Raw genomic sequence first — 27,252 nt, 5'->3', positions numbered from 1 at the left:
TACCGGGTGGCGCAGCTGGCCCTGTCAGTCGCGGCCCAAGATGGCGGCGGCCGGGCGCGGATGGAGGCGCTGGTGACCGTGCGGAGACTCGCCGCCGTCTGTACCATGGTGAGCGCCCGCACGACCCCGGGGGGGGCCCAGAGCAGCCCCCGAGGGGCGCCCAGCCCGCCCGCCGCGCGCGGCTGCTGGGCGATCAGCGAAAGCGGCTAAGAGATATTGTTAGGGCAGGCCCCGCTGGGCCCGCGGGCTGAGGGGGGTGAGGAAGGTGTATGGTGTCTGGGAGGTGTGACGGAGTGTGAGGGGGGTGAGGGCCAGGTGAGGGGTGTGGGGGGTGTGAGGACTGTATATGGGGTCTGGGGGCTGTGTGAGGGGGGTGTATGGGGTCTGAGGGGGGGGGGGGAGGTGTGGGGGGGGTGTATGTGATCTGAGGTGGGTGTGTGAGGTGTGAGGGGGTGTATGGGGTGTGAGGGGGTGTATGGGGTGTGAGGGGGTGTATGGGGTGTGAGGGGTGTGTGTGAGATGTGAGGGAGGTGTTTGGGGTCTGGGGACTGTGTGAGGGGTCCCGGCGGCTGGAGCGGGGCGGCTGTGCCGGGAAAGGGCCGGGCTGAGCCGCTCTGGGTTCGCAGGGATTTGGGATAATCTGCCCCGAATCCCGGTTGGAAAGGTGCGGGGTGGGCACGGGGCACCCAGGGATCAGGAGTCATCCCTCCCGGGGGGCTGTGAGCAGCCGCCCGGTGCCACAAAGGGTTTGGGGCAGGTGGAGCTTTCTTTGTGAGGGAAGAGGAATTCTGGAGCGCTGATTCCCCTCGTGTGAGCGGAGCTCGGTGTGACTCTGAGTTCGGGGTAAAGGTGGTTTTACTGGTTGGTGCGGGCTCTGCAGTCACTCCCCGGGGTGCCCGGGCCGGGTGTACCCCAGTGCCGGGGGAGGTGGCTCCTGGGGGTTGTGCAGAATTCCTGGTGGAGTCCGTTGCTGTGTGAATGGAGCAGCAGTGCCGGGTGTGCACCGGGGCACGGCTGAGTCACACTGAAATGGTGCAGCTAAAGGTGTCCCAGAGATCCTACCCCGGGGAGGGGGCCGGGCTGAGCTGGGACAGGGGCTGAATCCCTGGAATCCAGCGGGGGATCAGCCTAGGGGAGTCAGGTTTAGTAGGATTTTCATAATCCCACATTATAATTGCTCCAAGTGCAGGTTTAGATCTCCTTTGGGTCAGCAGCAAACTGCAATCCTGGGAGGGACTCCTGCACTCCAGCTCACTGATTTCACCCCTGTAAAGGGTGCAGGGTCCTCCTGTTCCTTTCCCACTGATTCCCAGTTGAAGTCCAGACCCAGCTGAACCGAGCCCCAGCACAAACTGGGTGTTTGCAGTTTCCTGGTAACGCTCTGACCAAGAGAGGTGAATCTTTCCTTCTCAGAGTTCTGGCAATGGATACCTGACTGGAAGGTTTTGGGACAAGACTTCCCAGAACTTCCCTGATCTCACTCGATGGGTTTTTGAACATAATTTGTATTTTTAATTGCCCATCACAGACATGGGTGAGACTGAGGCCACCAGGGGTGCCTGAACCGTGACTGTGCTGGGCAGTTCTGCACCCCAGGGTGATTGGCTCAATCCATGGAATATTTGGGATGCATTCCTGAGATCAGGTGACTGAGCCTCAGATTAAGAGGGCACATGTGAGGCAGTGCCTTTCCCTGGGGTTGTGCAGCCAAACCTGAGCACATTCCAGTGGGATTTGTTTGCAGAGGCTCTGGCTACACACGGCCAACTTTGGAGTCGTTTTTGCTGCTATGCTTGCTCTGATTTTGATTGGGATGAGGGATGGAAGCTTGTACCCCCCAAGGGTCCTCCTGGAATGCCCTGGGGAGGTTTTTCCAGGAAACTTTCCAGTGTTGCAGCTTTGGGGAGGCAGGTTCTGCTCACTTTATTTCAAGTGGAGAAGTTACAGTTTCTCTGGAGAAAATGCTGGGCAGTGCTGCCAGCACTAAATAATTGTATAAAACTGGCTTCCACATTTCTTCTGGATCTGTTTAATCAAAGGCTGTGGAATTTTCAGCACCAGTTTTAGGTGGATGTGTAGCTTGGCTAAACTCACTGTCCATATTCCCATTTTTAGTTCAGCTGGCCCAGGAAAATGAAGGCCTGGGTGCTGTATTTTAAACCCGAATCAGTTTATTTGCATCTATTTCTGTTAATGTCAGCAAGTAAAAATACTGTTTTCTTTGCCATAAAGTGAATATGAAAAACCTGAGTCTTCTTCATAAAAGCATTCAAATCCATGGACAAAGTCCCTTTGGGAGGCTGCTTTCTTCAGGATTGTGCCAATTTATAGTGATGGGACAGTACTTCACATGATTTTTTTAGTAAAATGTGCAGTTTTTACTAGCAATTCCAGTCACCATCTGTGCTTCAGGCTGGAAAAGTGCCACCCAGGCTGTGACAGTGTCAGAGCCCTCAGCATCCCAGGAACTGCTGTTCCTGCCCTTGCACCTCAGACACTCAAGTCCTCTACAGCATCTCTTTCCAAATTAAATCAGTGCCTGAAGTCATTAGCAGACAGTTTGAGGTTTAACTTTAACCATATCCCCCCTACAAGAACCCCCAGGTTTCAGTGGGATCAGCTCTCAGTGCCTCGGGATTGGTGCATTTCCTTTCCAGTGATTTCACAACATCCCTGTGGCAGCCTCAGCCTTGTGAAGATGGGCAGCTGGGAGGGAACCCTTGTCCATGTGGCTCTGATTCACTGCTGGGGAGGCTGTGGCACCACATGGAAAACACATCCAACAGGAGCTACCGACAGGGCTCTGCCTTCTGCTCTGCCTCTTCCCTCCCTTTGGGTCCCACCCTTATCTTTACCAGGGGCTCTGGGAGTTCTTCCTTCTGTTTGTAAGCAACTGCAAAATCAAGTGGGAGAGAGAAACACTGTTGAGGCAGGAAAATTGCGTGGTTCTTGTTTCAGAACTGTTTCAAGGTGGTGTCTGTGCAGGGCTGTGCTGTCCCGTGGTCATGAGCAGGTGGGAATCCTCTCCTGGCTGAGGACAGAGAGCCAGGACGGCTGAATTCCCATGGCCTGACTGCACCACCTAACCCAGAGTGTGTCTTCTGCGCGCTGAGGCAGTTGGAGAAAGTAGTTTTGTAGTCAGAACTTGGGGTTGTTTGTTGCATTGACAAAACTTCTGTTTTTTTGTTGGAGAAGCAAACCAGAATATGAGGATGGAGCAAGGGGGGGAGAGAGATTTTGTCCTCTCTGCCAGCTTGGGAAAGGTCAGCAGTGAGCTGGTACAGAAATATTGTTTCTTGGGAGGCAATTAGAGCCACTTCCCTTGGGTTCATGGCTAATTGTTTGTTAAAGCAGTGAGTCATGCCTGAAGAGCTCCAAGCCAGGGTACAAATTGGTGTAGTCTTATATTCTCCTCTGAATTACAGCAGTGGGGACATACTGATGAACTCAGTGCTGGAGAGGAGCTGCATCCCTTGTGAGTGATCCATTTGCATTGCCACCTGGATAATGGGCACTGCTCCGTCCAGGAGGGTGCCACTGCTGGATAGTGTCACCTCACTTCACCTGTGTCAGTAGAACTTTGGTTTGACTTTATCAGACAAACAGCATTTATAGCATTTCCGTTCCTCCCTGAGGAAGGGGAAAGCAGGGAGGATACAGGCAGAGCTGACTCAGTGTGTTTCCAGCAGTGCTCTGCTGCTTGGTTCACTTGGGAAGCTGAAAGGAACAAAATTCATCTTTGCACTTGAGGTGCTGAAATGGATTTCCCAGAGAAGCTGTGGCTGCCCCATCCCTGGAAGTGTCCAAGGCCAGGTTGGACGGGACTTGGAGCAACCTGGGCTAGTGGGAGGTGTCCCTGCCTGTGGCAGGGGGTGGGACTGGACGGGCTTTAAGGTGCCTTCCAACCCAAACTGGGATTTCTCCACCATGTCCTAGTTGTGAACATTCAGCTCCATCGATGGCCCTGGGTGTGAACTTTGCTCTCTGTACAACCTGTGGAATGTCTGGAGTTACAACCTGCTCAAAAATCCGGGGTGTTTGGCTTTGCCTTCCCAGAGCATCCACTTCCCCACTTCTTCCATCATTTTTCCTCCACAGTTTGATGTGTGAGGGTCAGGATAAAATCTTGGCAACTCCCAAAAGAACAGTGCTGGAAAACGCTGGATTTTGGACAGCTGGGGATCTGTTTGGGTTTGTTCTTTTAGGGGCCTGAAAAGATGAAAAACATCTGAGAGCTGCAATAGCAAGACACCAACTATGTGTGTTACTGGGGCAGTGAGAGGAGCCCGAGGTCAGGAAGGATCTGGCAGGACTGTTCTCAGGTGGATGGACTCCTGGGAACTCTGGAAATCTGGGATGCAGTGCCCAAGGAGGGGGAATGGGTTGCTTACAGTACCACAGTGGAGACAAGCAGCAGTTCCTGTGCTTCCTACCTTTCCTCCAGCATCCTCTTCACTGGAGCCCAACTCTACTGTCTAATTTAAGAGCATGGAATGAGAGGATTTCCCAAGTGTCCGTGAGTGGCTGTGCCTTTGGGAGCTGTGGATCCTGTGGACCTTGCAGGACCAGCTCCTCATGGAATAAACGTGTGCATGGAGCCGGTTACAAAGCACCCTGCACTCATTTGTTTGAAACCACTCCAATTAAGGCTTCAGAGCAGTAAACTGATTGGGAAATACAGCACTTTCTAGTTTCCCTATGGTCTCCATGCCATTGCAGCAGCCAGAGTGTGCTCTGTGAGCTTCCCTCCCTGTGGACAATGGGAAGCTTCCCTGTGGTTGTGCAGGTCAGGAAGGTTCTGTGGCACTGAGAAGCATGGAGTTTTGGCAAGTCCGACACTGGTACACCTGCTCCTTTCAGGATTATCAGTGTGTTCACCTGCTTGTGCAGGAAAAGTGCTGGAATCCAAGGTTCACTTTACAGGGATTTGTTGTGCCTGGGATGACAGCTTTCCTGGGCACATGAAAAGGGATCATTGCAGACCCTGAGCTCACAGCTCTTTATCTGACTTCAGTGCTATGCAGCCAAGGAGTTCTAAAAGATGGGGGAGCAGCACCTGATCTGTGTCTGGAGAACCATGACAGTATGTTCTGTAAACTTGGAGCAATACAACCCCAATCTGCTCCATTTCCACTCCTCCACAGGGTGATTTCAACAGTCCTGGAGCTGAGCAGTTATCAGGGTGAGTACAGCAAAGCCAGTGCAGGCAGACTCTGAACTGCACCATCTCGTGCGGGTTCTGCCCTGAGAGGTTTGCAGGAGCTCTGCCTGGGCCTCCTTGTTCTTGTTTTGCCTTTTTGTTTTGTTTATTCACTCTTTCAGAGCCGCTCCTCAGACATGCAGTGTGTTTAACCAGCTCTTCTAACCTCAGGGCTGTAGGAGGGTGTCTCTGCAGCCTTTCTGCACATCCTGGAAGCTGCTGCCCAGCTTTTTTAAATGCTAAATCTGATCCTGCTCTGATTTGTTAAAAGAGTCAAATGTCTAATTAGAGATCTCAGCAGGACTTGTGTACACTGAAATCTCTTAGATATTTTTCCCTTTTTTGCCTTTCTTTAAGGAAAATGTCTTTTGCAGGCAGGTGCTCAGTGGGAAGAAACTGTTCCAGCCTAGAAGCTGAGTTAGGATGGTGCTGAGTCCAAGCTAATATATCCCAAGGGATTTTTATTTCAACACCAGTGATGCTTCACAGGTTCTGAGTGTACCTCCAGCCCCAATCAAAGGTTACAGATACCCAGAATTTTTGGGAGATACATTCAGATTTTAAGAGTTCTCTTCTGCAAGTCTCCCACTGTCTACAAATGAACTGTAAATGGAGCATCTAAAATGCTTGAGTGCCCCAAAATAAGCACAGCAAACTCTTATTTTGACTTCCTGTAGATTTTATCAGGGCCATTAGTATTGGAAAAAGATTAGACTATAACTTTGTAGTTGTATTGTTTGAAGAGATGAGAAGGGCTTCCTTTTCTTATATTTAAGCAACTGCTTCATCCCTGTTAGCATTTAAAAAACTCTTGTAGCTTGACAAGTACTGTTTAGATGCTTCTAAATTCCCATGTCCTTCAATGAAACCAAAGAAACCTTTGGTATTTTATCTCACTGTGTTGAGCTGGTCATGAATGGTTATGGAAAGGTTATAAATCCATTGGCAGCCTGCCGTGACATGGATTTTCCTGCATGATTTCAAAACCACTGTGTAATTAGAGCCCCTCAGAGCTGCAGCTTGGCAATGGTGAATGAACTCCTGTGCTGCCCCTCCTCACATCCCAGGGCTCTTGCAAAGGGGCATGTCCCCACTCGTGGCTCTTTCCCATCATTTCTCTGTGGGTTTTTCCCTCATTTTGGAGCTCTGTGCTCCCTGTTTGCTCAAGCAGCAGCACAGCATTGCCCTGATTGTTTTGACAAGAGCTCTGCACAACAGCGAGGAGACGGACCCAATGTGCTAATTTGTATCCCTTTTCCACTGGAGCTGCAGCAGCAGCTGCTTGATGCTCCAGGTCACCTCACACACTTCTCCCTGCTTTTAGAACCATCCCCACGGCTGCAGAGGCACTTGGACAGCAGCAAAAAGCAGCTACTTAGGACTGGAAGTGGGAAGTCCTTCCAAGGGGAAAAGTGTTAGTTCAGGGTAAAACATTTTGACATAAGGTTGGAATAATAGTCCAGTAATTCTCAGCCAACTTTTGTGGTCCAGCAGGATTTCACTGAAGCTTATTCAGTCATATTGCTAAGAAGGGGAAAAGTTGTAACTTGAAGCAAGAACCACGTGGATGCTGGAAATGTGCATTTCTCAGCTGACAGCAGCTCATGTTCTGAGCTGTGGAGTTGTTATTAATCACTCCCTGTTCATCTATACCTTCACAAGAATGTTGGTTGTAGATGTGCAAAGTACTGGAAGGTGCGGAAGTTTGCCTGTGGCACCTAGAAGAGATGCATTTCTCTTGACTCCCCAGATAAAAAAGGTAAATTTTCATCCTATGGACACTTGCCACTTTGCTGAGATTTTATTTCTAGATGATAATGCAGTTTTTCTGTTTCTACAGTTGTGAAGTGTGGGTTGTTTCTTATGAGCAAATATTCCTGTGACCTGAGGCAGGTGGAAAAATCTTTCAGCTGGGGTGGGAAAATGGGCATAGAACACCCCTCAATCAGAAAACAAGCTGCTTTTTAGGCTTCATTATGGCAAGATGTGGTTCATGCTGCACTAGATTTCATCTCCAGTTGGTTAATTTGCTAATTGCAGATTAACTTGCAAAGATCACTGGTGGTGAGTGGCTGAACTCTGGCTCCAGTTCTGCCCCTGACTCACAAACCTGATGTGTTTCCATCAAACATGGCCGTAAAGGAGTTCCCCCCTCTCCATCCTTGTTGCCCCACTCAGGGCAGTTCTCCTGGACACTGACCCCCCCTGAGGAATCATGGAGAGTTCTGCAGTGTCATTGTTTGACATGGAATGCCAGGCATGTGCATTTCCTGGAGCTTCTTCAGTGTGTCATGGATTTAAAGTGCAAATTTACATCTTCAGAACTAGTCCCAACGAGTTGGTGATTTTTTTGATTCCTCCCACAGCTGCTGTGACTCCTGTTTTGGGTTTTTTTTTATGATTTGGGGAGGCTAATTTAAAATATTCTCTGACAAGGAACTTCAGAATCACCAAAGGATGGAATGGTTTGGGTTGGGAGGGACCTTAATGCCCATCTCATTCCATCCCCTGCCATGGGCAGGGACACCTCCCACTATTCCAGGCTGCTCCAACCTGGCCTTGGACCCTTACAGGGATAGGGCATCTACAGCTTCAAGGTAAATAATACCTTAATTAGCATTTAATTTGTTAAGGAAACCTTAATTTTTTAATCTGCCCCTACAGTTGATTCACCCAAATTTATAAAGTTTGGGCAGCAAATACAAGGAAACACTTGGTAAAAACCCACCTGTCGCTTGATGGGTTGGGTGGGTTGGGACATGTGGGGTACAAGTCAGTGGCTTAGTTGAATTGCAACCCTGGTTTGTGGTAGGTTATTTATAGCACAGATTTATTAAAAATTGCAATTCTTCTGCTTTAATTTCTTTGTTCACATCTTTATTCCATGTGTTGTTTTCTAGGCTGGAGTGTTTGGGCTGTCTGGTTTCACTGGTTCTCTGGAGTGTGGTCTCTCCTTTAATTGGCTGCTTCTCCAGTGTTTCTTTAACATAAAATTGGAGACCACTGAGGAGGGGAGAAAACTGTTCAGAGAAACTTCAGCTGAACTTCCCAGCACTGCAGGTTTTACACATGTCCCTTCTCTGATCTCAAACGTGCAGAATGTCAGAGTAAAGGAATATCAGTTCCCTTTCCAAGGCTGACAGTTCTCCAAACCCAGTGTCACTTCTTGTGCATTTAATGGAGTTTTGGTTCCACTCTACTGTTACCCCAGGGTGGAGCTGAGCACTTGGAGAGCCCCATCTCAGGAACTCTTCCTTGCTGATGGTTGTCCCTATATCCAGGTTTGGGTTGGGGTTTGGGGGGGAGACAGTGGAGGTAAAAAGAGCTCTTGGGAAGCAGGGAGTGGATAGAGAGAAACAAATGAGAGGAACTGCTTGAACTGGCACTGATGCCTCAAAAAATTGGGTGTAATTGCTGCTTGTGCAGAGCTGTGCTTGTAAATCTGTCAGCACCTGGTGAGGGCTGTGTGGGTTTTATAGTCCCAAATTTGAGCCTGTCTTGTTTTCTGTCTGGTTTGATGTGTGTAAGTCACTGTAAAAGTACAGTTTCCATTCCTCCTGTTGAACTGGATTATTTCCTGGTTTCTTTCCCGTCTCTTAGAAAATTTTAAGTTATTTCTCAATCCAGATGGAACTGTCTATACAGTCTCCATTTGTCTGTGGTTTATATTAATGGGGAGATGATTGAAATATTTGCTCAGCAATTAAAAGGCATTAGTAGCTTCAGGGAAATAGATGAATTGAGTTTTGCTGGACTGTAATTTTTGGTTTAGTGCTTTTCTGAGGTGTTTTAAGAAGGATTTCTGTTTGCAGAAGGTTGTAGTTGGGGTGACTTGGGTATTTAAAACAGAATTAAGAGTCCAAAGTGTTCGGATTCTGCATGGAATGGTGGTAACTCCATAAATAACAGCACAGATGCAGCTCAGGGCTGTTGGAGGATCAGCAAGAATTAAAGAACAAGCTGGAGAGAATGAGGGAAGGGACCAAATCCCAAGTGGGAGCCTGGCATGATGTACTGGGGGATGGAAAACGGAAAGAGATGCATAAACCACTTTGACTGTAAAAAATTCAAATTCAAAACAGAATACTGGTGTGTTTTAGTGGTGTTTTCTGTGCCAAGGAAACCCATATGGATGTGCAGTGGGATTTTTCAGTTGTATCTGAAATGACAAGTTCTATCCTCATTGTATTGCAGGAAACTCAAGGATGTGTCAAAATGCAACGTAAACTTAATTTACAGCCTTAAATTAAGCACAGCCACAGCACTTTTAGGTGATCTGAGTTTGTGTCTGAATAATAAAATTCTTATTTCCTTATTTCTTTTGTGGTTCTGTAATCATGCTTCTCTTGGCCAGAAACAAAGTGAGAAAATTACAGTATTTCTAATGTTAAGTGTCAATGAAGGCAAGATTTTTTCCAAGAATTCTTTGCACAAGATGCAAATAATAAAGAGCCACATCAACCCTTTTGTGCAGTTCACATCACACAGGTGTTTTTATCCCATAAAATAGCCTATCTGGTTTCTGTCCTTTAGGTTTAGAAGTTCTCTGTGTGTTACAAGTGTCTTTATTCTTACAGTGCACTCTTGGCTAAATGGAAGTTGGTGTTTCTGGGTCACCTGATGCTTTCAGTGAGAACAACTTCTTGTGTTAATTTTCAAATAAATTCACGTGTAGAAAACACTTTGTTACATCAGGCAGCTAATTCTGGCTTTGGAGTTGAGTTTTTAAATGATACCTTGGTACCTTTATGAAAATAAAGCATCACATTGATTTCATTTTGAAGAACACAGCAAACATGTGCTATTTCTCAAAGGAAGTAACTTTGTGTTTATATGTGAATTCTGTTGGATATTGTAGAGGAAGTTTGATTTTTCTCTAACACAAACATCCTGGTTTTTTGTAGGGCGCCAATGCCTCTGCTTTGGAGAAAGAGATTGGTCCTGAGCAGTTCCCTGTGAATGAGCATTATTTTGGCTTGGTCAATGTAAGTGAAATTCCTATGGTTGAAAAGCTCTTTTCTAATTCATATCCTAATTTGGAATTTAACAGGCTTGTCTGTGAGAACTTTATTGATGGGCACTTCTCACTTAGGGTAGGACTGTGCACAGGCACCACATCCTGCAATATGGTGCTGTGCCTTGGGATTAACCAAGACAAAATTGCATTTGAGGTACAGAATATTTATTATAAAGCCTTGGAGAGAATCCTTCCTCCTCTGGTCCATTTCTGCTTATAAGACTGGAATATTTAGCTGGCAGGTGTGAACTAATGAAGCGTGTGCGTTGTGGCCGTGCTGCTGCAGAGAGCAGAGGTGTGGTGTGACCCTGGTGCTGCGGTGAGCGCAGGGTGTCAGTGGAGATGTGTCGGCCCGGAGCTCATCCCTGCTGGAGCAGCGGGAGCTCCTTTGTGCAGGAGCACAGCCATTCACCCGGGCAGGAATTTCCTTCTGATTTTCTCCCAGCCCTGTGTAACTGTGAGTCCCTCCAAAAAGCCATGCTTTTGTCTCTGCCAGTTTGTGTGGATGTGCCTGGGCTGGGATCTGCTGGGCAGCAGGACTTGTCTGCCCAAACTAACTGTGGAGAGTGTGGGTGTTGATCCGGAGCAGCACATCCTGCTGGCCCTGTGACCCCTTTTACCAGGGAATAAAGGGAGTTAGTTCATAAAAACGGTGGTTCTGTGCTATCCTATTTATGATGGGAAAATCCCAATTTGGCACAACCCACTAGAAACAGGGATATTTCTGCTTGCTGCTGGAGTGGGTGTGTTTTGCTGAAAGCTGAAAGATGCTCAATCTCTTCACACACCAAGTAAGGGCAGTGTAGCTCCTAAGTGGTATTAATTGCAGCTCATTAGAAACCCATTTAATTGGCTTGTGGGTGGGTTTGGAGCAGTTTGCATTTGCAGACACCCAGATATCCAAACACACAGAATTCTGTTCCTTAAGGATGGTGTTAATGGCCATTCCAAAGCTGCTGAGGTTTGCTCCAGGAGGAGAAAAATGGAAGGCATGTCCCATTGTAACATAAATAGCAGGGTGTTGAATAGTGTGAGGAGGGAAAATAGCACCCTAAAAATACCCAGAATTACTATAACCACGGCTATTCTCTGATTTGAAGGACAAAATATGACTAATTCGGTTGTGCTCCTCGCACTCGGGTTCTTTAGGGGGAGCATTTCCATGCTATTGTTCTGCTGAGCTTTTTGTGAGCTATTTCCAGTTCTTTCATGATTCTGAGCTAGTTGGAGCATTTTAAAGAGTCTCATGGCTTCAGCATCAGTGCTCTTGAACTGCAGATAGAGTCAGGTGTGGGACTCGGGGACAATGGAGGCTTCCAAATTTGGTTTTAATAGTTATTTTCCTTTTGGGTCAGTGAGCTGAACCAGCCTGGCTGCAGTTAAACTGTAGCTAAAGCCACTGCAGGGGATCTGGGAGAAGGGACAGCCTGTTGGAATAATTTCTATGTAATGAAGTGCAAGAGAGGGGGAACAATGTTGTCATTCCAGAATTTCATCTCTGTTTCATTTTAAGAACCCTCTATCTTAAAATAAGCTTTCAAACTTTATTTTTACATTGCACAAGTTCTTGGGCGGTTAGGTAATACTGACTCTAAATACAGGCAGTTTTAAGCAAAACCCCCTTGCTTTGGCATCTATTTACAATATTTATTTGTACCAGAGAAACCATGACCAAAAGCTTTTAAAATCTTTGTGTTCCTTTTTTTTTCATTTGTGTTTTAGGTCACATTAGACTTTACACACCATTGGTGTGTGTGATCTGTGCATGTGACCCCAGGTTTGGAAATATCCATCAGCCCACTTGGAACTGCCTTGAAAACCTGGGTTTTGGGGCTCTGTTAAAGACAAACTGTTACAGCCCTTTCTTTTTTTTCCCAGCCAGAATTTCTAACAAAATTCAGGTCATGGTTGGAAAGATCTGATTGCTTTATACTTCTAAACACAAACTATTTGTAGTTTAAGTGTGACACTGCTGGGTAATAGTGGTCATTTTTGGAGGACTCTCTATAATACAGAGAGGGGGAGATCAATAATTGAGATATTCAGAAGTTTCCCAGGGCCCTGAAGTGCTCAGAGTTGGAAGGATTTTGTTCCAACATGAAAAAAAGTCAGATTTGCTGGAATAAAATGCATCACTTGGTCTTGTTGTAAAGTACTTGGCAAGTTGAAAAATATCTGAAATGCTCAAGGAATAAAAGTTCTCCCACATTACTCTCTGTAAAGGTGGTAGGAAAGAGAAAATACTCCTTAGAAGGACATTTTAAAACCTAAATCATGCTGTGAAGTGAATTTTTCACCATATCACTTGGACTACTGTAAAACATTCTTACTGGCAGGAATTTTTAAAACTGTTTGGATGGAATTTTAGTTCTTTAACTCCTTTAACTCTTCCCTTTAGTTTAGTTCTAACGATTTCTGTCCTGTGTGGGCAGCACCAAAGCAGGACATGTATAACCAGTTGAATTCATGCTTTTAGACATGATTTCTCCCTGAATACAGCCCTGAAATCTGTTTTAACTCCTTGCATTTTAAACTTTTTTGACTTAAGATGCACCATCTTTTTTAAGATGCTCATTTCTTGTTCTGTCTCTTAATTTCCTGAGGTGATTATGGACAGATATAGCAGATACCTCACCTGAAAAAAATAATATGTAATCAGACTTTTAGTAGTTTTGCCTGCATTGATATTCTTTTATGTTTTATGCAAATGTATTTAGAAAATTTAATTAGCATGACACTTATTTGTTTTTCTGGGTTGCTGACAACCATGTGAGTGAGGCTCTATCCTAATTCCTGTGTTTGCTCAGCTTGCATATTTATTTCCTCATGTCAATAAGTTGTAACTGTTGCTTCATGTGGTATAAATGCCTGTTAATGTAACTCTAACCTGTAAACCTTTCCAGCTGTATGAATTCAACTGCTTTGCTCAGCAAAGTGATTATTGATATCATTCTGCTGCAGGAACCACACCAAAGTTTTGGGAGCACTGGCTGGATCTCTGAGTACCAAAACAGTCTGTGCTCTGGAGTCACATTTGTGTGCTTTTTTGGTTTATTTAAACTATTTTGCTATCATTTCTGGTTTATTTCAAGTGGTTTTGCTCTCATGCTCTTGAGATGCACAGTCTCTTTACCAGAGTGCCTGGGGACTGGCAGAGCCAGGGCTGGGTTCGGTCCTTTGGAGCCACAGCGTTGGACAGGAGCTGGACAATAACGTGCAGAGGAGCAGCTCCAAGCCCATGGGTGATAGGGTGATATCTCCCTGTGCCTCCTTCCCCAGCCCTGCAGCTGCCTCTGGAAGTGGTTATCTCAGGGGTGACACTGCCCTCAGACAGGGCAGGTGGGAACCAGCGGCTCTGCATTTCCTGGCTCAAAACAGTCCCTTATAGGCAGGAAATACTTATTTATTATATTGTTAATTGATAAGATATTACATTATTTATTTATTTCATTCTGTGTCCTTGGCACCCCTCCACAGCAGGATCTCCCTTGTCAGGATGAGCAGTGCTGTGTCTCCAGAACTTGGGATTTTGGGATGAGCCCTTAGCTACTTTTTGTGTGTATTCCCAATATCCCTGTGACTGTTGTCTTCTCTTACCAGCTGATAGAAGGCTCAGTCTTTCTCACCATCCCAATAAATGAACTCTGCCAAACAACTTCTCCAGTCTCACTCTGTGCTGTTCTTAATGAGCCACCTCTGTTATTCCTTTTTAACAGACCTGCTACAAATCTATTTATTCTCCTCTGTTCTGTTTTGACCAGTTTGGCAACACCTGCTACTGCAACTCAGTCTTACAGGCACTTTATTTTTGTCGTCCATTTCGGGAAAAAGTGTTGGCGTACAAAGTGCAGCCTCGGAAGAAGGAAAGCCTCCTGACCTGCCTCTCTGATCTCTTCAACAGTATTGCCACCCAAAAGAAGAAGGTGGGGGTCATCCCACCCAAGAAATTCATTTCCCGGCTGAGGAAAGAAAATGGTAAATGAATAAATAAATGGTTTTTAAGGTGTGTAAAATGTAAACACGACTCCCTTTTTGAGTCGAGGTTGAGGAGGTTTCTCGTAGGTTTTGTGGTGGAAATTTCACCTCCTCTGGGGTTGTCCCAGCACTGTGCTTGTCCTGCAGGGGTTCTCTCCATGTCGTTGTTCCTGGGCTTGCTTAGGCCGTGCCCACGTGCCAGCGTTCCAGTTATCCCCCCCCGGCATGGTGTTCCCTGGAGCTGTGCTGCAGTCAGCACGCCCCAGGTCACTGCTCCAGCCTGGCCTGGGCTAAACTGGCGTCATGGACCCGGCCCAAGCTGAACTCTGAGGAGACGCAGCACTCGCAGGCTGCTCTTCCATTTGTGGCAGGAGAAATCCCTCAGGATGAGAACTAGTGGTTGTTTCCCAGGGCTGCTTGGTGAGGAAAAGTTCTGGATGTTGATTTATCATCTCTGCTTGAACTTGCAAAGATAACAAACTTATAGTGGGGGATTTTTGCCCCTTGATGGTGGACTTAATGAACTGCTGGCCAAGGGCAACACGTCTGAATTTCTTCATTTCTCTCCCTCCCCGAAGGAAAGGAAAAAAACTACAAAAACCCCCAAACTCCAAGCTAATAATTTTCTTCAGTTCTGAGAAATGTCCAAACTAAGTTTCCTTAATGCTATTTTTCAGCTATTTGTTTGTTGAAACCTGAGGATAAACCAAAAACCCTTTGTGAGAACAACAAAGTGCAGTTCTTCCAAACCTTCTCAATGTCCCCCCAGTTGTGTGACAGGGGAGAGCAGGGGCAGGGCGTGCCCTGATGGCCGAAAGCATTTTGCCTTGGCATTATGAAGGAGCTGTATTTTTTCATTCTCCTTGATCTCTTCCGTTCCAGAATTATTTGACAATTATATGCAGCAGGATGCACACGAATTCCTAAACTACCTACTCAACACTATTGCTGACTTACTCCAAGAGGAGAAGAAGCAGGAGAAGCAGAACGGGAAACTGCAGAATGGCAGCATTGAGAGCGAGGAGGGGGACAAGGCTGATCTGACGTGGGTCCATGAAATCTTCCAAGGAACACTAACCAATGAAACCAGATGTCTGAACTGTGAGGCTGTACGTTCAACCCCAAACCTCTTAGAGCTTCCCGGGTTCTGGAGCCTTTTCCCTAACGCTAAGCACCCTTTTTCATTTATTAGGGTAGATGAAATTGCACTCTCTCTATTAAAATATGGAGCATAGCCTATGTTAGGAGTGTGTCACCTCTGTGTTCAATACTCCTGAAGGTATGTTGCTCAGCAAAGCGTAGTGTTTTCCCTGTTCTCTTCCCTTTTCCCAGCCAGGCAGTCTCCACCTGGCTCATCCAAGCTGCCTTTTTGTCTCCTTGTTCTTTTCTGTGTCAGTGGTTGATAGTTTATGTTATGTGTTTCTCCATGAGAGTTGCTCCCTCTTTATTTGACTCTGGGATGAACTGAGTTGCTGTTGGAATTCTTGGTGCTGGTCTGTGGGCACTCTGTTTGAGAGCACAAGAAGTGCCATGAAATCTAGAATTAGAACCACACCACCTTCAGATCAGGAATTTGTAGTTAGTCATCTGCTCTCATTTAATAGTTCTAAAAAAATGAAAAACCCAGGTGGGGAGAGGGAAAGAAAAGCAGAAGTGATTACAACAGAAAGGACTGTTCTTGGCATTTTAAATCTAAAGTTTTGGCTCTGTGGTGAAGAGAAGCTCTAAAAATGACATTAATAGGGTTCTGTCTCAAGGATTTTGAAATGAAATGTGACTGTTCCACAAATGGAAAGATGGTTTTCCTCCCTGCTAACCCATTTAATTGAGGAGCCATCTGCCTGTTTCTGCCTTCCCTCTAAGTATTGACTGTTCCACTCTGAAGTGCAGCAAAAAGCTGTCCCAGTCTGCAGAGCAGAGTGGAATGTGGGGAAAGCTTCTCTGAGCAGTTAAAAACTTGTTTTTGCCAGTGAAATAATCAGATGTGTCTTGAAGCCTCAAGGGGGAGAGATGTTTTCTAAGAAAGGTTTTGCGGTTTGATTTTTTTGATGCCTTTTTTCCATGGGTTTTGGGGTTTGGCTTGTTATTGATTTTTTTTTTTTTTAATATTCCTCTTTGGTTTTTAACAACACATCAGGTTATTTCTGCAGTTTCAGTTTACCTCAGGAAAGGACCTGTGTGTGTGTGTGTGCATACATCTTTTCTATCACTGAGGACATTGCACCATCCCAGAGATGGTTAAAAGAAACCTGCCAGTTCTAAACTGCTGTCAAATACCTCTTCTCCTTTTTTTTAAGGTTAGTAGCAAAGATGAGGACTTTCTGGATCTCTCGGTTGATGTGGAACAAAATACATCAATTACACATTGTCTAAGGTAAACGGGATTATTTGGGAATGGGAAAAACTCCTGCCCTTGGTCAGGAGGAAAGAGCCTGGTTTAGTTGCTCTATATGGTAAAATATTGTGGGGTTTTAGTGGGTTTTAGTAGCTAAGGAGCGCTAGTGGTATGTAAGATTGATTTTCACTTTATTTTGTGGGCATTTGAATTTGCTACATCACACAGTCAAGTTTTATCGAAGCTAAACATGCTGTGTTTGGTTTCATCATCAATTCTTGATTATTTTAATATTGTTCCTGCCTTTCAGTTGCCTGCTCCTCATGTTTAGGGGGAGGTTTGTTTTTGCTGATAGACATTTGCTCCATGTGTTTGTCCGTTACATCCAAGGCTTATCAGCTGCTTGGATACTGCATCCAGCATCTGCTATTTAATAGCTGATAATGGCTGTGGAACTGCTGGGAGCTGGAAGATAATCCAGACTCGGGTTGGTTAATGGCTGTAGGTCTGGACAGTTCATTTCTGCCACCAGAGAAAACATGGAATGGCTGCTGATGGCAACAAAACTCAATCCCCTTATTGCAGTTTCTTACCTTTCCTACTCAGAAAACAGGCAGTTAATACCCGAGGGGGTGATTTCCAGATTTTTCCAGCTGAACATCCCAGGACAAACACACCTAAAATGGGTTTATGAGCAATGAGAATAAAAGGAGCTTCATCTTCCATGTGTCGTTTGGGTTTTTTCAGCACTATCAGCAGTAACTTTTACCTGGATGGCCTGGAATATTCCTGCTCATCCCACTCCTCTCTCCTGTCCACAGGGGATTTAGTAACACTGAGACTCTCTGCAGTGAATATAAATACTATTGTGAGCAGTGCCGCAGCAAACAGGAGGCACAGAAGAGGTAAGGAAGGGGTAAATATGCAGCCTAAGTGGAGATGTTCTCTTAAAATGGGCAGTTGGTGGAAAAATGCACCTTGTGAAGTCAGTAAAAGGACCAGATAAGGTTGTTTAGGTCTGTGTTTGGTGGGGAAGGGAGTAAGGAAAAGAGGAGAGACCAAGTAACTTTGTGGCGACCTCATCAGAGGAATAAAGAGATTAATTTTGTGTGTCTCCCAGAAGAGTTTATATCTGGTGCTTCCAGACATTCACATTTTCCCCAGTTAGGATTAATCAGCTTAGAGCCCCTGCAAACCATCCCATCTGCTTTGTCTGTGAGCACTGGATAGAAAAAAATCTCATTTCTCACCTCACACTTGGTCACAGTCAGAGCAGCAAGACAGATTTATTGCATCTCTTTCTTCCCATTGATGTGATGAAAAATTGATGTTTTCAACATAGCCAGTTGTCCTGCATTCAGGTGTCAGTTGTGTAGTTAATAATTCAGAGTAGATGTTGCACGAGTGAGGAAAAGCAGCATTTTGAAAAGCCAAGCAATATTTTTTTAAGGAGCTTCCTCCTGGTGAAGCTGCTGTGGAGCCCAGCTCTGTGGCAAGTCCCTGCTAACTCCCTGTGCTCTGTTGGCCACGCTGTGGTGGTGCAGGATGAGGGTGAAGAAGCTGCCCATGATCCTGGCTCTGCACCTGAAGAGGTTCAAGTACATGGACCAGCTGCACCGCTACACCAAGCTGTCCTACCGCGTGGTGTTCCCCCTGGAGCTGCGGCTCTTCAACACCTCGGGGGATGCCACCAACCCCGACAGGATGTACGACCTGGTGGCCGTGGTGGTGCACTGTGGCAGGTGGGTTGTGCTTCCTGCCCCGGGAACGCCTGGCCTTGGAGTTTAAAAGGAGTCCGTCCCCCCCAGCATCATTGAACAACAGCCGTTCGCAGTACAGGAACAGGCAAAGCAGGGTCTGAAAATAGCTTTATTTTTAAAAAGTTTTCTGTCTTTTTCACTACTTTTTTACCGGTTGAAATTTTGATTTCTGAGTCTCGGGTTTGGCATTTTATCAACTTTCAAATATGGTGGCAATTCCGACCAGGATTATTGATAAACAAACTCTCCCAGAGTGGTGTTCTTTGTTGTTTCTGTGCTCTTACTTTGCTACAGTTCAGTCTTTAAAAACACAAAACCAACACAAAACCTTGAGCCTGCTTTCCAGGAAAGCTAAATGGAATCAAAACAAATCTTGGAAAAACACTTACTAAAAGAGAAGTAAGTTGCATTTGTCATTGAAGTTCCTTTAGAAGCTGGTGCCATCATGTGGAATAAACTGTGCACTGCTGAGCTTTTAAAATAGCCTTGTTTCCTTCATCAGATTTGTGTTGTAGAGGCTTTACTTCTGGTTTTAAAAGCAAAGAGGAAAAAATTTTAAGCACTTTAGGAAAAAAGCACTTATGGAAAGCAAAAGAATTGTTGGTAACTGCCTTCTGGAAGGGTGAGTGTTGAAGTAACAAATGTTTCGAAGTATCTTTGTGAGGAGCAAATATAATCAATACTAATCTTGCATGGATTTAGTAGAGCTAAATATAATGACTAAATATAATAGAGATGAGATAATTCTAAGGGATTTCTGTTCTGGTACAGTAGTTTTATTTAATCTTTATCATTTTAAGATTTCATCCTATGCATTTTCTTCCATAGTTCTTAATTTGCTATACCTGTACCTACACTTATATATTTTGATAATGGTGATTAATAATTCAGATGTATTAAATGACTTTGTTTTCTTTTCTCAAACCTGTTATGCCACATGGGGTTTTCTGGAGTCCTGTGACTCATCTGGTTTCGGTTCTTGCTGGGAACTTGCCAAAGCTTAGGATAAATGAGATTTTTTTAAATAACTGAGTTCTCAGAACTTGTTTTATATAAATATATATGCCCTTACAGTTTTACTTTTCATGTGGTTCCTCTAAACAAAGAAGTTTCATTCTGTGTTGGTAAATTTGTTTATCAATAATTCTGCAAGAACTGGAAAAGTACTTTCTCTTGCCTGAAGCTGGTATATTGGTTGTTTTAAAGCCTTATATAATTCCTAAGGAAAAAGTAAACCCGAAGAGAGGGAATATTTTGGTTTTCCACTGTATCCCTGGGCTGTTCTCTCAGGATCTGAGGTCAGTAAAGGGTAGTTTTCCATCCATGTAGTTTATTATCTCAGACCCCTCCCTTCTCAGGGCAGTCTGCCTGCCTTCACTCTTGGAATTAAGTCATTCTGTTGACCCTTCCCCTTAAGGTAAGAATTCAGGATATGGGCAGTGGGATTGGACTGGGAAACTGCTACCAGAAGAGGGGGAACAGCAGTCACAGAAAGGCACAGGTTAAACCACCCTGGGAATTAAAGAAATGCCTCCTGTGCAGATAAAATACCTCAGACCTGATTTAATTCAAAAGTTAAAATTTTTGAGCAGCAGTCACAAGACTCAGGGTGGCAAATGCAACAAAGCAGGGATTGGAATAATGGGTTTGAGTTGTGGGTTTTCTTTAAATACATGAAATTGTGTATTTTGATGATGTAGCAAGTCAGAAATTTAAATTCCAGCAATTTGGCAAAAATCTTCAGACCCTGAGCAGTGTTCTGGGTAACATCAGACAACGTGAGGAGCTGGGAAGTGCAGCTGTGACAGCAGTGGCTGGGATCCTGTGGGAGGACGGTGCTCCTGCCTTTGGAGGCACAGGAATGATAAGTTTTCCACCCTTTTTTCCTGGCAGTGGCCCAAACCGTGGACATTACATCACCATTGTGAAGAGTCATGGCTTCTGGCTGCTCTTTGATGATGACATTGTAGAGGTGGGTGCTGTGCCAGAGCTCTGAAATGCTCTGATTTCAGCCCATCTTTTGGGCTCCTTTTTGTCTCTGATTTGCATTTTATTCCTGCATTTGAGAGCTGCTCACATTTTTTTTCCCAGTTTTCCCCAACAAATTGAAGTGTAGAAAAAATGTAAAAAAAAAAAAAGGCTTTGGGAGACTCTGGTGAGGTCCTGAGATGATACAAATGTTTGGGCTCAAGCAAATTTTTCCTTAACTTTTCTGCTAACATACCTGTAAAGGCTGATATCCACAAGATTTATATATCCACATATTTCACATAATTGTTAAGCAAATATCAGGCAGTAGAACAAATGGCACAGTAGAGCTGCTTTTTGTAAAGATGGAAATGTTTGCCTCTGAGACGTGGTCAAGGTTGAGGCCTGATGGGAAGTGTTAAATAGGTGGAACAAGGAAAAGCCTTGCTTGTGTTGAAATAAAAATGTGATAAATTCTCAGTTGTTTATTTTTATTAAATCCTTGCTGACCTTTGAGCATCAGGGGTGACTTCCCAGTGATTTGGGCTGATTGTGTAACCATCAACAGTCTCCTGTCTCCCATTTTTGTATTTTGGGGGTTATTTTCCTCTGTTTCTGTCATGAGCCAAGTACAGAATTGTGTCACCTCATTCTGGAAATAGTATTCAATATTTTTAAATCTTCTCCATCCAGGAAATAAACTTTGAATTTTAAAAGCAGATGTAAAACACCCATCTTATTATTCTGTAACTGTTTTTTATGAGTCACTTCTGTGTTGTAGCTCAGCTTTTAGGACAAACCAGAATTTATCTGCAAACACTTGGCACTATTATAGATATGCCAAAACATGGCTCTGAGATCTGTGCTGTCCCTGGGCAGGAAGTCCAAGGAGCTGTCACAAGCTGGAATGTAGTTCCTCCCTCATGGAAAAAACTACTTTTTTTTCCCCCTTTATGTTGCTTTTCTAACTTTAATGGTGCCTTTATTTTTTACAAGCTCATCTTTTATAGAGTTTATCTAAAATGCTGTAAAAGTAAAGCTCTTTGGAGACTTTACATTCTAGATGTGGCCACCTAGAAAACCAGACTCCTGAGTACAGATATTGCAGCTGAAAGAGAGCACAGGAGAAAGGTTTTCCCCCTTAAATACAGTTCAAAAGCTTTATTGCATTTTTGGCAAGTGATAGGAATGACTAGTTCTGAACTGCCAATGGGAAGTAGTTTATCCTGTTTACCCACTAAATGTCAGCAGTGGGGAAGGCATATTTATTTGTCTATTAGGATCTCATTGGAAGGCCAACTCTCAATTAAATGGGAGATAGATGATAATCAAACATTCTGCAGCATATGTAGAAAAGCATCAAATCCAGGAGGCAAATCAGTCCAAGTGGGATCCTGTGCCAAGCGAAATGAATTGAGAAACCTGAGTTTCTCTGGCTAATCTCTGATCTCTGGCTAATTTGACATGTTGTTGTTATTAGAGCAATTAAGTGATGCATCACAGGGACAATATTTACCTGACACAGGGAGGGAAAGGCTTCCATCCAGGGAGCTCTGCACATGGAGGGAAGGGAAGGAAGGGCTGCATGTCCTTGCTGATTTGCAGGAAGCATTTGAATGCTGTGAATGATCTTCAAGAACTGCCTTTGGTTTAGAGAGCCAGGATAGATGTTTGGAAGTGAGCAAAGGGTAGTGCAGCTAAATTCATAGGAAACAACATCACTTTTAGTGCCAGGTGAGGCTGCAGAACCCTCAGAGTAGTTGTGAAACCCTCCACTGGTTGTTACTCTAAAGCTGCTGGTGAAACTCTGCTGTCCACACTCTGTGGTCAGCTAAGGAGGGGAAGAATAGTCTGAATAATCCTCTTCCAGTTCCACTGTGCTCTCTGTGGATAGTGAAATTAAAGAAGGAAGCCAGTTTTGCTGTGATAATACTAAATATATCTATGGGATGAATTGATCCAGATCAAGTGTTTGCCTTGCATTCAGAATGAGTGGTGGAAATAGGCTTGATTGCATGGCAAGTTGGTTGGCACTTAAAATAAAACAGGAGTTGCTAATGTTTGAGTTGTCTGCTAAATATATTGCAAGGCCTGAAGGATGTTCTTGGGTTGTATTTCTGTTAAGTGTGGCTCTAACAGTCTGTAGCAACGTTCTGTTAATAAATGGTGTGAAAATGCACACCCTCAGTGGGATGTTTGCTTCTCTGCACTCCCTCAGTGGAGAAGAGAAAAACACAAAACACCTTGGAGGGTTCCCCCCCCCTTTTTTAAACAGAATGTGTTTAACAAAACTATTCAAGAGAGAATTTCTGCAGCTGCTGCACCTTCTGAAATCTCCCGTCTGTTCTTCTTGTGCTTGGACAGCCTGGGAAAGGCTGGGAAAGGCTGGGAGAGACTGGGAAAGGCTGGGCTCAGCTCACAGGTTGTTTGGCAGTGCCACTTAGAGCAGCCAGTGCTGCTGAGGCTGCTGGGGATGCCAAAATCTGGTTAATGAGCAAGGATTTAACATTCTGCCCAACACATTCTGCAGCTGAGGGGAGGCAGAGCAGAGTCTCTTTCTTTTAAGATGGAAACACAGGTTGGTCTCTGCTTCTCCCTCTCCCAGTCAGAGCAGGTGTTCAACCCACAGCTTCTTGTATTTGGAGCATTTCTTTGCTTCCTCAGCTTAATATAAATATAATATATAATATATAAATATAATATTTCTAGGGAAATATAATATATAAGGAGAAACTTTAGGCTTGTCTTCCTTTAGGCCTCCACAACAAATTCAGGCTCCGTCACCCTCTCATCTCTGTGGATCCAGAGTCTTGAACGTATTTTAGGATTTTTTTTTTTACAGGTATTTTAAAATCCTCCCCCCCCCAGTGCAGTGCTGAACAGCACAGGCCCCTGGGAGGGTTTTATTTCAGTGTTTTTCTCTCCCCTGACTGCAGAATCCAACTCAGTAATCTGAAGCCAGTTGTTCTCAGGAACAGGATCAAGACATGTAGAACTTGCATTTTTGAAAGCCCTTTCAAATGCCCTACAGGCCTTGATGGTTGGAAAGAAAAGCTACTTTTCTGCTCATAGTTCACAACTTAAAATATAAGCTGACCATTTAATTATATCAATACAGCAGATAATTAATTCTTCTTAGAACAAGCCTTGTGATAATATTCCTGTAGGCTCTGTGCCAGCAGATCCTAAGGAAGGAAAGCTCTCTTATGACCAGAAGATCATAATTAGGTGAGATCCACAGATTTCATGGTGTAATTACCAGTAGCACTTGCAGGACTTCTTTACTAAAGAGGGTGACAACAGCTTTAAAATCTGGAGTTATTTTAGCTGAATGTTAAATCTACTCAATGTGTACTGTACAAAAATCTTCTTTGCTGCTCAGTAACTGCCTTTTTTTTTTTTCATTTACATTGCAAAATACTCGGGAAAGGTGACACCAGTCTGAATGAGAAAACATATAAAAATGTCATGTAGTTTTTTAAGGATACATTTTCCTGGATCCCCTGTTTTGTAGCCCAGCTTAAGAGTGCCCCCATTCCCTGAGCTTTATTATTTCAGCCTGGTTTCCATTTTTTCAGCAGTGAGTGAGTTATGAAGTGGAGAACATGTTTGGTTGGATTCAGTGTCGTTGTGTCAATACTGCTCAGCTTTCCAGCATCACCTCCAAGAACTGGAAATAACCCCTTGTCTGGGAAAGGGCTCCTTAGGGGGATGGTTTGACTGAAGCTAATTATAACTCTCATTAATTTTCAGAAAATTGATGCCCAGGCCATTGAAGAATTCTATGGGTTAACATCAGACATTTCCAAAAACTCAGAGTCTGGATACATCCTCTTCTACCAGTCACGAGACTGAGGCAAAAGGAACATGTGTCCAAGAAACAAAGGGATCAAGATATGTCCAAATGGAACATATTTGTGAGGGCAGGAGCAGTTCCTCGTTGTTGCTGTAGGACCAGGACAGAGCCAGCAGGAGGAGGAAGGTCCCTCCCTGCCCTTTTTGGAGGATTAGTGCTGACTGCCATCACAAGAAGAGCTTTGTTCCAGTTTCCTTCCTGGGCTTTTTTTACGTGCTATCTTCCAAAATCCATGTTACCTCTACTTGAAACCTGGCTGCTTGTTTGTCCATGAATTGAAGAAGAGATTTAAAAGTAGCATTGTAGAATTCTGACCATTTAATGTTGGCCTGAGGCTGTACCTTGGTTTCTGCCATCATGGTTTTTCTGTATTTTAGCAGAACGATTTCAATATTCAGTGTCAGCTGAAGGCATATTTTAGGATATGAACAGCAGCTGGTTGCTGGATATTTTTGGTGACTCAGACTTGAGAAGCAGTACAAAGCTAAGACATACTGGAAATGTCAAGTCTGTCATTTTTATAAAGCAAAGCAGACAAACCCCTCTCTCTGCAGCATTGTCAGCCTCCCGTTCTGCACTGTGTTGGGTTCAGAGAACACTAACAGCACTGCGCCTTTTATATCCTGATTTGTACTCTCCTGTCTCTTCTGCAGAAGGGAGAGAGCTGTGTTCACCTCAGACTTTGCTGTGTGTTGCTTTGGAAGCAGCAGTTTTGCCTCAAAGCCCTGACTCCAGGGGAGCAGAGCAGGTCCCTTTCGAGGAACATCTCTTGCTGTAGGAAGTTGAAGTTCCAGCGTTTCTTGGAGCTGTTGCATAAACCAAAAGTGCCCTCATTCTGAACCAGAATCTGTTCCACATTTCAGTCAATTCCAAGCAAACTGGTGCATTTTGAATCTATACTAATCCACAGAAACAGCACTAATTGGGAAGGGTTAACCAAGGGAAGCAGCATTTATGGAACTAATCCAAGTGTTCTTAGGCTTCAAGGGGATGAACAGGTAAGAAGGAAAACCAACCCGCCAACCCAGACATTGCCTTGTAAATGTTCCTTGTCATTTGTTTGTAATCTGGGAATCATAACACCCCCAAAAAATGCTTCTGATTGTTTTACCTCTCTAGGCCTTGCTTAACAGGAGGAATTGCTGGTCTTTGGAAGACTGAAACAAGCAATTCCCCATCATGTGTGTATATATTATAATCTCAAGGATAACTAGAAAGAAAAGACTGAGGAAGTTTGTAAGAACTCTCAGAAAATCTGGTGCAAGTTTCTTGTTGAGAAGCCCTGTTGCAGTGCCAAAGCTTGTCACAGCTGGCTCTAAATACCAGTGGGAATGAGTGTGTTCCTGACTCCACCTTGCTGGGTGTCCCTTGTCCTGTGTGTGTGGCTGTTCCAGCACAGCCCCTCCTCTGTCCTCCAGTGCTTGTTGTTCTTGAGGATATTTAACTTATGCAATTCTGTGGCTTGTACAGGATATTCAATGTTCTACCAAAACACTGTCCTCAGGAAAGCAGCATTTCACGTTTCTTGTGGTGGCTTCGTGTGTCTGTTCCTTCCTCTCATGACCACAAATGTTTAGCAATTACCAACTAACTCCTGCCTTCAAACTGCAAATGAACCCTCACCGTGGTATTCCAGCTGGCTGCCGCTCTCGTTCTCCTGGCACATCTCCTCTTCCAGAAGATAAAATAGGGACACTGGTGTTTTTAATTATTTTTTATTATACAGAGTACTGTCATTTTGAGAGACACATTCGATAGCAGCAAACGTCCTTGTCATCTTGTTCCTATTGTGTGACAGTTGTTCCTGGCTAAGAGTCTTCTCCCCTTCTCCATACACAAGCTGTGAGTCCTCTCCTGGTGGTGCCACCAGAAGACTGTCATCACTAAGTCTTGCAAAAAATGAAAAAAAAAAAAAGAGAGAGCACTGAGTTAAAAATAATCTAAACAGTAAATACAAAAATTAATGTAGTACACTAGACATGTATTTTGTATATCTGGTGATACATTTTTACAAATGAAATACCTGACTGAGAGATAATATTGAAAGATATATACTATAGATTAAAAACTGTTAAAAGTGCACTTTTGCTACAGATTTATAAGGAGACTAAAAGGAGTTAAATGGGAAGAGAATGGTGTGATGTTGCTTCTGTAGAATAAATGACCCACCTCTCTCCAATAAAGGTCATGTATGATCAAATGCACATAGCTCAGAGGCTTTTCCTTGAATTCCAGTCTGAGGCAGAATTCCAATCCTTAACTTTTCCCACCTGGCAGAGGGATCCTAACCCTGCTGTGTCTGCACCCACAGAACCTGTGCAGAAGAGGTTTAAAGCAAGAACAGTGAAGAATTCAGTGCCGTGGTTCTAACTGATGTGAAACAAGGGCCTCCACCGTCCCGTCCCTGCTGTTCCTGCGTCCCTCCATCACCCCCCACAGCTCTGCCCTTGCCTTTCCCTGGGAGCTCTGGTTTTCTCCCTCTTTCCCCCCTGTGTTGGTCTCCATGAGACTTTGTTGCAGATATTATCTGACTGATCTGGAACAGAGACATTGAAAAGCAAAAATATTACCGTGTGTTTGGAGCTTTGCAGGTTCATTGCAGGACAGGTCTTCATGTCTGTGTGGTTCACTGCAGTTCACCTTTACAGGGGGAAAACTGGATCAAAGGCTGCTCCCAGCAGTAGGAACTTATGGGATTAGATGTAATAGAAGCAGTTGAGATTTTCAAATGGCAGCTGCTCTGCAAAACCTCGCTTTAAATGCACAATACTGGCTGGTCCTTGCCCTGCTGGGTCACACATTAGCAATAAACAAATGGAGCTAATTTTAACTCCAGTGAACGTGAGTCTGACTTTCAGACACTGCAGAAGGAGCAGCACCCAGAAATAACTTTGAATAACCAAAGTCAGAAGGCCTGGAAGTGGTTTGAGCTTGGAGTGCCAGCAAGACAGGACTGGTGTTGGGACTTGGGCTGGGATTCTCACTCCAGGTGACTCCGGAACTCCAGACCATCCCATGGTTGTTATTTCTCTCTGAACACACCCTGTGTTCCTATCTTCCTGCTAATTCCACAGATCCTGCAGCGTGTTTGGGGAGAGGCCCTGCCCTCGCGTGTGCAGCAGCAGAGGTGATTTCTGGGCT

At 44.5% G+C, this 27,252-nt stretch overlaps 1 protein-coding gene across 2 annotated transcripts; it reads left to right on the top strand.

Moving 5' to 3' along the window:
• Nucleotides 1-26,311, top strand: LOC108499227 (ubiquitin carboxyl-terminal hydrolase 12-like). Of its 2 annotated transcripts, XR_001875470.1 has the most exons (10): nucleotides 1-108; nucleotides 10,105-10,185; nucleotides 13,979-14,192; nucleotides 15,075-15,301; nucleotides 16,490-16,566; nucleotides 17,349-17,432; nucleotides 18,072-18,269; nucleotides 20,181-20,259; nucleotides 24,009-25,109; nucleotides 25,231-26,311. XR_001875470.1 is itself a non-coding variant. In XM_017818839.1 (9 exons), the coding sequence occupies exons 1-9, from the start codon at nucleotides 61-63 to the stop codon at nucleotides 24,108-24,110; spliced, it is 1,110 nt and encodes a 369-aa protein (XP_017674328.1). In that variant the 5' UTR covers nucleotides 1-60; the 3' UTR covers nucleotides 24,111-26,311. The 2 variants fall into 2 exon arrangements, 1 of the variants encoding a protein (XP_017674328.1); XM_017818839.1 differs by having other exon boundaries at nucleotides 24,009-26,311.
• The last annotated feature ends 941 nt before the right edge of the window (nucleotides 26,312-27,252 follow it).

Source organism: Lepidothrix coronata, unplaced genomic scaffold (assembly GCF_001604755.1).
Source record: "Lepidothrix coronata isolate B3197 unplaced genomic scaffold, Lepidothrix_coronata-1.0 Scaffold2, whole genome shotgun sequence".
Classification (NCBI taxonomy): domain Eukaryota; kingdom Metazoa; phylum Chordata; class Aves; order Passeriformes; family Pipridae; genus Lepidothrix; species Lepidothrix coronata.
Note: the sequence above shows the minus strand (reverse complement) of the source record. Positions and strands in the feature narration are given on the sequence as shown.

What these genes read in the sequence shown, in the direction of transcription:
- LOC108499227 (XM_017818839.1), top strand. Translation starts at nt 61, where the DNA reads ATGGAGGCGCTGGTGACCGTGCGGAGACTCGCCGCCGTCTGTACCATG. An exon ending in TCGCCGCCGTCTGTACCATG is followed by an intron (nt 109 to 10,104) that starts GTGAGCGCCCGC and finishes GGTTTTTTGTAG; the next exon opens with GGCGCCAATGCCTCTGCTTT. An exon ending in TTGATGATGACATTGTAGAG is followed by an intron (nt 20,260 to 24,008) that starts GTGGGTGCTGTG and finishes ATTAATTTTCAG; the next exon opens with AAAATTGATGCCCAGGCCAT.